The 13,160-nt window shown below is 36.4% G+C and overlaps 1 protein-coding gene across 2 annotated transcripts in view; it reads right to left on the reverse strand.

Moving 5' to 3' along the window:
• Nucleotides 1-13,160, reverse strand: part of DMXL1 (Dmx like 1) — a 122,513-nt gene that overhangs the window by 36,810 nt on the left and 72,543 nt on the right. For both annotated transcript variants that reach the window (XM_037509473.2, XM_037509474.2), the window contains 4 exons: nucleotides 11,862-11,992; nucleotides 9,592-9,677; nucleotides 8,326-8,527; nucleotides 7,197-7,314 (listed from right to left, as the gene is read on the reverse strand). In XM_037509473.2, coding sequence (XP_037365370.1) covers nucleotides 7,197-7,314; nucleotides 8,326-8,527; nucleotides 9,592-9,677; nucleotides 11,862-11,992 — 537 coding nt within the window. The remainder of the gene's footprint in view (nucleotides 1-7,196; nucleotides 7,315-8,325; nucleotides 8,528-9,591; nucleotides 9,678-11,861; nucleotides 11,993-13,160) is intronic.

Genomic DNA, 13,160 nt, shown 5'->3' on the forward strand with positions numbered 1-13,160 from the left:
AGGCGGAGCAACATGGCGCGAGGAGACGCTGCGAGTAAATCTCCATTAAAAAAGTTAATAGGGAGGAAAAGCGGCAGGTCCCAGTGAGAACTGGGACACGAAGATAAACGGGTGACCGCCAGCGAACTGCCCGAAGAAGAAAGTGGCCATAAAAGAGGACTAGAAGGGAGGGAAGCGCAGAACCCTGCTCCCCTCCCCGCCCACAGAGGCGGCACTCTCGACCAGCAGAGAGGAGGGAAACAAACCAAAACGACCACAAGAACAAACGACGCAGCAAGCAGGACTGTGAGTGGAAAGGAACTATTGCAGCCACCACACCCCGTGAACGGGAGCTGAGGCGAACCCTGCAGGATCTCGCCGCAGCGGTGAGCGAACGGCTCCTGGCGCCATTAGAGAAGAACAAAGACCCCGGGAGACGCGCACACAGCCCGGGCTGCCGGTAAGCTGGCGCGGAGAGCGGCGCTAGGCGACTTGAAAAGCAAGTGCAGACCTGGATCGCGGCTGCCCAGGTCCCGCGCCTGCGACCTAGGCTTGCGGGGAGACGACCTAGGCTTGCGGGGAGACGCGCGGAGGTCCTCACTGAGGTGAAGGTCCCCCCTGAGTGAGCAGGAACCAGGCGCCCAGGCACGGGAGCGGTGCAAAAGGCGCCATTCCCGCGCCACTGAACTGGGCTACAGCCCGCGTCCTGGAACTGAGGGCTTTGAACTGAGACCCAGGGCACAAAATTCGGGGCGTGGTTTCTCCACGACGGTGGGGCACAAGGCAGACACAGCACCCCAAAGCTGTTGAGGTGTACCCTACCATTCCCGCTCTGTTCTCTGTCCCACGGGGTGGGGGAGGCGAAAACAGCCCCCCAAGGACAATAGGAGAGATCTCTGGCGCCACCTAGCGACCAGGAAAAAAAAGTCACTAACACCCTATAAAACAGGACATTTCTTAAGACTGCTTGAAAGGGCAGAAGGTTTCTGAGGACCCAGTGGCCAGCCGGGAAGTTATTCCACGCCAGGCCCTTCCGACCAGCATTCTGAGCCACAGAGGGAGCAGGCACCCACGTCCGGGGCAGACCGGGTGCGCAGAAGAGTGTGCCTGAAACCGGAGGCGCAGGGACTGCATCCCGCTTCGCCATTTGAGAACAGGGACATTTCTTCAGTAAAAACTGCCTAAAACCAGCAGAAAGCTCCCCCAGAAGACAGAGATGGCTCCTGGAAGAGCCAGAGGGGAGCGGAGAAGTTCACCCAAGATGTCAGTCAGTCCGAGCAACACAGTGTCCAACGCATACGACAAATTAGAAAACAGACAGTAGGGAGTAGAAGAACCACACGCAACCTAAAAACTCCTCAGGAAAGAAGCACACCACAAAAAGAAAACCACTCCCCAGATTGCAACGACAGCAACTTGGAAGAACTTCTGAGCCTTCCAGAAAGAGAATTTAAAATTGCATGATTAAAAAAGTGATAGATCAGAAGAAGGAAATTGAGTCCCTAAAGAGGGAAGTAAGAGAAATGCAGGAGATCAAAGAATTAATGGAGGAACTAAAGAACTCTGGGAAAAGCAATGAAAGCAGAATAGATGAAATGGAAGAACGAATAAGTAATCTTGAAGACACAGAAATAAAAAGAACCAAAACAGAAAAGGAAAGAGAAGTACAAAGGAAAAAGAATGAAGAAAGACTTCGGGAACTATCTGACTCCATGAGGAAAGGAAATATAAGAGTTATAGGAATTCCAGAAGGAGAGGAGAGAGATGTAGGAACAGAGAAAATATTCATGGATATAATTGAAGAGAACTTCCCAATGAGAAGAAGGAGCTGAAAATTGATATACAAGAAGCAAGAAGAACACCAAACTTCCACGACGAAAGGAAAACACAGCAAGACACATAATAGTAAAGCTCCCAAGAATCCAGGACAAGGAAAAAATAATGAAGCTGACAAGAGGGAAGAAACAGATAACATTCAAAGGAAAACCAATCAGGCTGACATCAGACTTCTCTGAAGAAACACTACGGGCAAGGAGAGAGTGGAGGGACATAGTCAACAGACTCCAAGAAAACAGATGCCAACCAAGAATACTCTATCCCGCAAAGCTCTCTTTCCTCCATGAAGAAAGAATATGGACCTTCCCAGACAAAGAGAAACTCCGGAATTTCATTGCGACTAAACCCCCACTCCAAAAAATACTACAAGGAATCCTAAAGCCAGAACCTCAGAGGGACGAATAACAACGAAAGAAGACCAAAAAAAAAAAAAAAGTTATTAAAGAATAAATAAATAAAATCAAAGGAAAGACAAACATAATGGCAAATACAGATGCTAACATATCAATATTAACTCTAAATGTAAATGGACTAAACTCTTCAATAAAAAGACACAGAGTTGCAGCCTGGATTAAGAAACAAAACCCAACCTTTTGCTGTCTCCAGGAAACACATTTAGCTACAAAAGATAAAAATAGGCTCAAAGTCAAAGGATGGAAAACAATCCTACAAGCAAATGGGCCAAAAAAGAAGCAGGAACAGCTATACTTATATCAGATAAAACAGACTTCAAACTCAAAAAAAATAAAAGAGACCCCAATGGTCACTACATTATGATTAAGGGGACAATACTTCAAGAAGAAATAACACTCATTAACATATACTCACCAAACGAAAGAGCACCAAAATATATCAGACAACTGTTGTCCTCTCTGAAAACAGACATCAGAGAAAACACATATGTAGTGGGAGACTTCAACACACCACTATCAACAATGGATAGATCAACAAGACAAAAAATAAGTAAAGAAACCAAAGCTCTAAATAAGGACCTAGAGCAATTGGGCTTAACAGACATCTATAGAACACTAAACCCAAAAAAAACGGAGTACACATTTTTCTCAAGCGCACAGGATCATTCTCCAGGATCGATCACATACTGGGGCACAAGACAAACATCAACAGATACACCAAGATTGAAATCATACCAACCATCTTTTCTGACCACGAAGGCATCAAACTAGAAATAAATCATAAAAAGAAGGCAAGGAACTATCCTACCTCATGGAGATTAAAAGCCACACTACTGGAAGACCACTGGACTAACGAGGAGATCAAAAAGAAATTAAAAAATTCTTTGAATTGAATGACAAGGAGGACACCAATATCCTAAATGTATGGGATGCAGCAAAAGCAGTAATAAGAGGAAAATATATAGCAATAGAAGCTCACATCAAAAAACAAGAAAGAACTCAAAGAAACAACCTAATCTCGAAGCTCAAAGATCTAGAAAAAGAACAACAAAAAACCCCAGAACAGTAGAAGAAAAGAAATAATAAAAACCAAAGCAGAAATAAATGAAATTGAAACTAAAAAAACAATCCAAAAGATCAATGAAACCAAGAGCTGGTTCTTTGAAAAAATAAATAAAATAGACAAACCCCTAGCCAGGCTCACAAAGGAAAAAGGGAGAAAGCACAAATACACAGAATCAATGAAAGAGGAGAAATCACAACGGACACAGCAGAAATCAAAAGAATAATCAGTAACTACTATGAACAGTTATATGGAAACAAGTTGAACAATCTAGAGGAGATGGACAAATTCCTACAACTCTACAATCACCCAAAGCTAGATAAAGAAGAAATAGAACACCTAAACAGACCAATTACAAGCAGCGAAATTGAAATGGTAATTAAAAACCTCCCCAAAACAAAAGCCCAGGACCTGATGGATTTACAAATGAATTCTACCAAACATTCAGAGACGAATTAGTGCCTATCCTTCACAAACTCTTCCAAAAAATTGAGAAGGAAGGGACAATACCAAACACGTTCTATGAAGCCAATATTACACTAATACCAAAACCGAATAAGGACAACACAAAAAAGGAAAACTATAGGCCAATCTCCCTAATGAACACTGATGCAAAAATCCTCAATAAAATTTTAGCTATCAGAATCCAACAATGTATCCATAAGATAATTCACCACGACCAAGTTGGATTCATTCCAGGGGCACAAGGATGGTTTAACATCCGAAAATCAATCAACGTTATCCAAACATCAACAAAAAGAAATATAAAAACCATATGATAATATCAATAGATGCTGAGAAAGCTTTCGACAAAGTGCAACACCCATTCATGATAAAAGCCCTTGAAATTCTTGGGATACAAGGAACATACCTCAACATCATAAAGGCCATCTATGACAAGCCAACAGCCAGTATCATTCTCAATGGTGAAAAGCTGAAAGCAATTCCATTAAGATCTGGAACAAGACAAGGATGTCCACTCTCACCACTGCTTTTCAATATAATACTGGAAGTCCTAGCCAGAGCAATAAGACAAGAGAAAGACATCCAAGGAATCCAAATAGGAAAAGAAGAAGTCAAACTATCACTATTTGCAGATGATATGATAATATACATAGAGAACCCCAAAATCTCCACAGAAAAACTAATTCAACTCATCAATCAATTCAGTAAAGTGGCAGGATACAAAATCAACACGCAAAAGTCAGTAGCCTTCCGATACACAAACAATAAATCTGAAGAAGAAGAAATCAAAAAAACCACCCCTTTTATTATCGAAACAAAAAAATCAAATATTTGGGAATAAATCTAACAAAAGAGGTAAAGGACCTATACAAAGAAAACTATAAAACACTGTTAAAAGAAATAGAAGAAGACACAAAGAAATGGAAAGACATCCCCTGCTCATGGATTGGAAGAATTAACATTATTAAAATGGCCATCCTACCAAAAGCAATATACAGATTCAATGCTATTCCAATCAAAATCTCAATGGCATTCTTCAAAGAAATAGAACAATTATTGATGAAATTCATATGGAATCACCAAAAACCCCGAATAGCCAAAGCTCTACTGAAAAAAAAAGAAGGAAATGGAGGCATCACACTCCCAGACTTCAAACTATACTACAAAGCCATAATCATCAAAACTGCATGGTATTGGAACAAGAACAGACATACAGACCAATGGAATCGAATAGAAAATCCAGAAATAAACCCACAGATTTATGGTCAACTAATCTTTGACAAAGGAGCAAAGACTATGCATTGGAGCAAAGAAAGTTTGTTCAATAAATGGTGCTGGGAAAACTGGGTCGCTACATGCAAAAGAATGAAGCTTGACCACTACCTCACACCATACACAAAAATCAACTCAAAATGGATTAAAGAACTAGACATAAGACCTGAAACCATAAAATACATAGAAGGAAATATAGGCGAAACACTACGGGATTTGCACATCAAAGACATCTTTACAGACACATCACCCAAAGCAGTGATAGTGAAGAGAAAGATAAACAGCTGGGACTACATCAAATTAAAGAGCTTCTGCACAGCAAAAGAGACAATAACAAAAACAAAGAGAAACCCCACCAACTGGGAGAACATTTTTGCACCCAACACTAATGATAAAGGACTGATCACAAAAATCTGCAAAGAGCTGATGAGACTCAGCAACAACAAAGAAAATAATCCAGTCAAAAAATGGGCAGAAGAGCTAAAAATAAACTTCTCTGAAGAGGAAATGCAAATGGCCAACAGACATATGAAAAAATGTTCAACATCACTTGTAATCAGGGAAATGCAAATCAAAACTACCATGAGATACCATCTCACACCAGTGAGAATGGCACATATTAAAAAAACTAGCAACAACAAATGTTGGCGAGGATGTGGAGAAAAAGGAACTCTTCTGCACTGTTGGTGGGAGTGCAAACTGGTCCAACCACTATGGAGAGCTGTGTGGAGATTTCTGGACCTACTAAACATAGAGCTTCCATATGATCCAGCAATTCCACTCCTAGGTATTTACCCAAAGGACACAGAAACATCAATTCCAAAGAGCACCTGCACCCCTATGTTTATAGCAGCACTGTTTACAATAGCTAAGCTTTGGAAACAACCCAAATGCCCAAAAATAGATGACTGGATCAAGAAGATGTGGTACATATATACCATGGAATATTACTCAGCATTCAAAAAAGATAAACACATGCAATTTGCAGCAACATGGATGGCACTGGAAGGGATCATGCTCAGCGAAATAAGCCAAAAAGAAAAAGAAAAATACCGGATGGTCTCACTCATAGCAGGAATCTAGAAAACTTAAATAAGGGACCAGGAAAATGAATATAAGAAAGTGAAAATCAAAATCAACAAAAAACTATGAACCAGAGACACTTTTTGGGGGTGGGGGGCGGGAGGGGAAGGATTGGGGTCAGAATGGGGCGTTTGCAATTGTATGGGGAATATAAAAATAAAATTTAATATTAAAAAAAAAAATAAAATAAAACATAATGCTGGTGAAAAAAAAATAAATAAATAAATAAATAAATCTTTAAAAAAAAAAAAAAGAAAATTGTGGGACTTTTTCAAAACTTTATGTTTACATTGCTTTTATTTTTTTCATGTAGGTTTTTATGAGTATATTTTGGTTCATTTTGAAGAACAATGAATTTGAGAATGAATTTCTTATGTACAGTGTAATCAATTAGGAAACATAGTTGGACCTGTGGATCACAGATCTCGTTCAGAATTAGCAAGAAATGTAGTTTTCAAGAAGAGCAATGTCTTCCATGAGCTTTATTTGAAAACATTTAATATATCAATCAGTTCTGAAACTACCACCACTTATGTGGAAAGAAGAGTTTGTTAAATAATGTAACACAATGTGACTTTAGTGAGGGAACTAACAGTGTACTTGTGACATAAGAAACAAAGGAAAATAAAGATAGTTGTTCTAACAATGAGGATTAAATATAAAAAAAAAAAAAAAAAAAAAAAAAGAAGCTCAATCAATGAAAAGAAAATATATATATTATTGTAATGCTTTCAGCTTATGAATCTAATTTCAATTAAACTTTTAATACAAACTACTTCTAACTATCACATTAGAATCAAGGGAAACTTCTACTTTGGTTTTTAAATAGTGATCATGACAACTCAAGCCAGGAACAAAGAATCTTAACTCAGTATTTCTTTAGGAAAAAAAGTCAAATACATCTGTATTACTTTAAATTGACAATGACCTCTCAATTTCAATCATTTTTTTATACTTAACTGCAAAAATATGTTTATGATATAAAAGTGAGTTTTTAAAGTTTACAGAATGCAACCACCTCGTCATGGTTATATAATATGAAAGACTTTGATAATAACAGCAAACAGATGTTTACATGTACACACCTCATTTAGACACCTTTTCTTTGTGAATATATTTCTGATAAAGGTTTCCTGGATTTCTTCCTGCTTCACCAAGAACTGCCAAAGTCTCTTCACAGACAGTGCAACATGGTGCTTGGATCTACAGAGAGACAGTATATATAAATAGAAAATTTGGAGATTTCTGACTAATTTTACTGCATTTTCTTGGTGCTATGTGAATGTTCATAATAATAATTAGCAAGAAATCAGACCATATCATACAGGTAGCAATTAGCGAAAAGAACCAGAGAGTAAATAGTTTATGCCTTGTGCTATTCACTCTACCACTGTAGTGAGAAGGCAGCCAAAAATATATTACGATAAAAGGACATGATTGTGAGCTAATAAAATCTTATTTATAACAGCAGGAGGATAGGTGAATTTGACTCCATGAGTGGAGGTTTGCTACAATCTAACCTACAAACGTAAGACTGAACAATATTGGTGTGCTTCCTAGAAGAGGTCTAGAAGCAGAGCTACTTAAAGAGTTGTCTGGAACTCATACTAGTCCATGAAACCTTTACTACTGATGTACAGTGAAGCAGATGCTTATGAAAGAATGTAAACCAACTATGTGAATATGTCACTAAGTACATGGCTTAACTGATGTTTTTCCATAGTAAGACTTTCGTGATAAAAGCAAGCAATGTATTGATTCACCTTTGGGTGCAAATGCCTTATTTCCTGGGGACAGTACAGCAGGCTGTTAATTAGCTATTTTAAACAGCACTGGTCTAGAGTGGGCATCAGTAAAATATGATCCACAGGTAATTATCAGTCTGCCTTCCATTTTTGAAACTAAAGTTTATAAAGTCTGCCATGCTTATTTAGCTTATTTATTATCTATGTTTGCTTTCAATCTACAGTGGCACAGCTGAATAACTGAAACAATTATATGGCCTGAAAAGTCTACAATATTTACTATTTAGACCTTTGCCATAAATATTTGCTCAATTCTGGACTATGACAGTCTACACACAAAGATTTGCATATGAGCCTAGAACAGCAAATTAAGAATACAAGAACTTAAATGGTTTTTCTTTAAATAATACCTGGCCAAATCCTGTTAGTAAAACTCACACTTAAGAATAGTGTAACTAGGGAAACCTACTTGAAAGGAGTGTTTGTAGGTTCTAGCAAAGCCTTGTGGCGGAGAAGTGCAGGACCTGCAGACAAACTCTCTTCAGAAGTATGACTTGCAATATAGTTTTGAGGTGGCCCACCATGAATTTCAAGTCGTCGGACAAGAACTTGTTCCCAACATTGTAGAGTTTTTAGTACTGCATGACAAAGTGGTGAACTAACTGGAAGCTCTTTAAAGGGAAAACAAAACCGAGTAACGTATTATACTCAATTTTAAGATGAGTAAGATATTAATAAACATTCTGGCAGGTATATGAAAACAGGTGAGAACAGAAATTCAGAGACTTAAAAAATGATGTCATAAATCTGTATAGCATTTGATTATCATAAGTTGGTCTAGAAGAACAAGATAAAAAGGTAATCTAAGTCAACATTACATCATAGCTTTGCTACAAAAACTTGAATAATATATAAGGCTTATGATTTAAATGACTGCTGTATCAATGACTGCTTTTGACTTTAATTACACATGGAAAAATATGCCTGAATATTATGAAAATATGTCTGAGGAAAATTAACTGTTTTTAACCTGTAAGGTATACAACTAAGATATAATTCAAAAATTGAAATATACAAAAGTAAAAAAGTTACATAATACTTAATATAAAACTAGCCTTTTCCAGTTTTTTACTTCCATACTCCTGAATCCTGATCTCATTTTCAACTTTAAGTTATTCCTTTTATAGGTGTCTTTGAAAATCTAAATAACACGCTTACACAGTGAAGTTTTGGTTTTTTCAATTTTAAAAATGATATGTTGACATACTCCTGTGAAATATGAGAATAACATTCTCCTCTTCATTACTGCAATATAGTCACACAGTGATTTTTGTGAACAGGAATTTCAGTGTTTACCTTGTTATATCTTTTTAAATATAGATCATAAGTTAACAACTTGGTATATTATCTTACTCATATATTTCCCATATAAACTTGTCCTCCCTGGGAGTTAATAATCGCTAAGTTTTTGTGCTTGCTGGTTTTCTATGTGTTCATCACTATTAAATATCTAGCATTTCAGCTAGGGCTATAAACACCAGTCTCAATGCAGTCAAGTACATCAGGTCTATATCTCTGCTTTCTGGGACATTGTCCTCTTAAGAGCAACTAACAATATGCTAGGCACAATGGTTGGTTTGGTTAGGAGAAACCTATATTCTGTAATCAACAGGATGTATTAAAAAATGAATGAATCAAAAGCAATGGCAATATGATTAATGTTGGTATTTATTACCTGCAAGATCATGGCCTGCGAACGGATAGAAAGTCTTCAAATTGTTGAGCACCAATTGCACCATTGCTAAACGCATCAACGACCAACTAAAATAAAGCAACAATAGATGTTGTTAAATTTTACTTAGGCATTTAAAAAGGTATACAACTCTTGATGCAACAATTTCAGAAGTAGGAAACTACCCAGAAGACATACCTCTACAAAAATAAAATAAAATATCCTTGCAATTACTCATGTCAGCAATATTGACAATAACAAAAGAGGAGAAACAACCAAATTATCCACTAGGAGAGTAGAGAGTAACTGTATGGGAAATAACTATAGCTTTGAACCATGGAACAGCATGGTAGTCATTAAAAAAAGAATGTAGAAGGATAGCTGATGTTGGTAAGAAGAGAAATACAGCATGTATGTATAAATAAAAAGCAAATGATAAAACTTTATAAAAATGGTATGCTTCCTATTGCTTTCTGTGTAAGCAAGCAAGGGGAATAAGATTTTACAAACATACATACACATTTGCAAATTTTTGCAAACAGAGGATAAACCAGAAACTAATGAAAATGAGTCTGCAGTATCTATGGGAGAAGTGAGCACAAGAGAGAGATATGAGACTTCTTATTTCACATTTTTATAGTTTTGCTTTCTTTAAAGATAACTCAATTATTTTATTTCAAGTGAAATGCATTTCTTAGACATTGGCTTTTTTACTGTTAATTTAATGTAGTAAAATATACATAAGATACAATTTATTATCTTAACTATTTTAAGCATAATGTTTGGTGGCATTAAGTATACTACACTGGTTTGCAGCCATTATCTCGGCCATCTATTTCCAGAACTCTTTTCATCTTGCAAAACTGAAATTCTATACCTATGAAGCAATAATTCTACCTTTCCCACTTACCCTAGCCAAGGCAGTCACCATTCTGCTGTCTGTCTCTATGAATTTGACTTTTCTAGAGATCTCATGTAAGGGGAATCATACAGTATTTGTCTTTTTGTGACTGATTTGTTTCACTGAGCATAGTATCTTTAAGCTTCATACATGTAATAGCATGTGTCAGAATACCATTCTTTTAAAGACTGAATATATATATACCACATTTTGCTTATACATAGATCTGTTGATAAACACTTGGGTTGCTTTCATCTTTTGACTACTATGAATAGTGGTGTACAAGCACCTGTTTGAGATCCTGCTTTCAATTTATTTTGGTATATAGCCAGAAGTGAAATTGCTGGGTCATATGGTAAAAGCTATTTTCAATTTCTGAGCAACTCTCATACTTTTCTCCATAGCTGCTATACCATTTTACAATCCTTGCAACAGGGCACTAGGTTCCCATTTCACAACATTCCTGCCAACACTGTTATTTCTGTTTGTTTGCTTGTTTGAATTGTTTTTGACAGCAGCAACCCTACTGGGTATGAGGTGACAGTTCATTGTGGTTTTGATTTGTGTTTCCTTAGAGACTAGTAATAGCATCTTTTCCTTTGCTTATTGATCCTTTTTGTATCTTCTTTGGAAATTTGTCTATTTATGACATTTGCCCACTTTTTAAGAGAGTTATTTGATTTTTTTCTCCAGTTACACAATTTGATTTTTGAGTAAGGTAAATATTTTATTAGGTTAACAGGAAAAAAAATACACCAGAAAGGAGAAATCTCATAAATTTTTTCCCTTTTAATAAAGTGATAGATAATTCTTCCTAAAATACTTATTTGTTTCTCTTGGAAATTTTTATCTTTTATAACGTAACTAATGTATCATATCTTAATAAAACATGTACCTTTTAGATATAAGCAAGACATCTACAGAGACAAGATAATATATTATCACTTACATATGTAAGGATAATGCAGCTTTGGAGCTGGGGGGTGAGTGTTTTGCAACATTTATGATTTTTATAATTTTTATGATAGTAGTGAGTTCTTAGGGTACTAGTGTGCTCTGCTGAACAGATACTAGTCCTAGGACAAAACTGAGGGGTTGGTTTGTCTCACACAAATGGCAAGGGGATGAGAGGAATAAATAATGTGACAGCAAGAATGGTGAGGAGTGATATAAGGTATAGATTGTTCTTCATGGATAATCAAAAACTATAGAATCATTGTTAGGAAGGTAAATGAAACAATTTCAATGAAAGAAATTTGAGTATAATGTGTTGTAATTCGTTATTAATTTTACATGAATTATTTTAAAGTATATTAGGTAGATGGACCATAATGATCTTTTTAAAGGAAGTCTAAAAATAAACATTCCATACCTATATGAATTTGAATTAGAATGTTCTTGGAGATGGAAATCTGAAGATGAAACATCATCATCATCGTCATCACTTTCCAGACTCTCCTCTGAATCATATTCTGCTCTACTTTGGGAAGGGGGTAGAAAAGGCTAAAATAAAAAAGTTAAATAATTTATCATGCAGTTACCTAATACATTCAATTATACAGTCTACTATTATCAATTTATCCCATTTTCAAACAATTCATCATCAATAACAAGTATTGTTAATTTAGTTTTGTAAAAAAAGCTGTGACTTTTAAACATTCTATGCTTTGGATACCACTCTACACAATTTCCTTATGGTTCATTTATTTAACAAAGAATTTATTAAATATCCATGATGTGTAAAAAGGTATATTTGATGTAAGAATTTTTAAGATTTATACAGTTGCTGTCCTAATTAATAATATTTACATTTACTGGAAAAAATAAATAATAGAAAACAAATTATACTTAGTGTGCTATACCAAAACAAGACAGTGTCCAGATTACAAAAATTAACATGTATTGAGATAAGTCATGAAAGACCTCTTTGCAAAGTAGCATTTAAGTGAGACCTAAAGGAGGCTAAGAAATAAGCCATATCATAAAAGAGAAGAGCAGTATTTTAAGCAGTAGAAATACTACATAGAAAGATGCTATCGGTTTTCTTTGTTTTGCATTGAAGAACTGGGGCATAGGCAAGGGGGTGAGAGGATTCAACAAAGACAGAGTGGGGAAGAGAGCAGTTGAATTTACTGAAATACACTGCTAAAGGGAGCAGCGGGCAAGACGGGAGAGGTCATTTGCCCCATATGTGGATTAGCTCTCTGGCCAGGGACTGAACTCAGGCCACAGTGGTGACAGCACCGAGACTTAACCCCTGGGCCACCAAGAAGAAAGGCTTTAATATAGTAAATAGAAAGGCTTTAATATAGTAAAGAGTTACTATGGAAGAAATGTAGTATGAAGTTTATGCAAGAGGGTAAGTGTTAGGAGAAAGGCTGAAGAAAACAACAGATAACAGATGAGTATAAATGCCACTAATGATGAACGAGTTTAAAAGCCACTAATGAGTATAAAAGCCTCTAATGATGTTTATATTTAAAGACTATTATTGGGACAAGACTATTATTTTCTCTCTTATGAGAGAAAAGTCAAATGGCAAGAAAAGAAACAGAAACAAGCATGTGTAACAGGCATAGATTTATCTTTTTTTATTGCTGAACAGTATTCCATTGTGCATATATACATCTTCTTGATCCAGTCATCTGTTTTTGGACATTTAGGTTGTTTC

This window comes from Talpa occidentalis, unplaced genomic scaffold (assembly GCF_014898055.3).
Source record: "Talpa occidentalis isolate TD23 unplaced genomic scaffold, MPIMG_talOcc4v2.1 talOcc4.13, whole genome shotgun sequence".
Taxonomy (NCBI): Eukaryota; Metazoa; Chordata; class Mammalia; order Eulipotyphla; family Talpidae; genus Talpa; species Talpa occidentalis.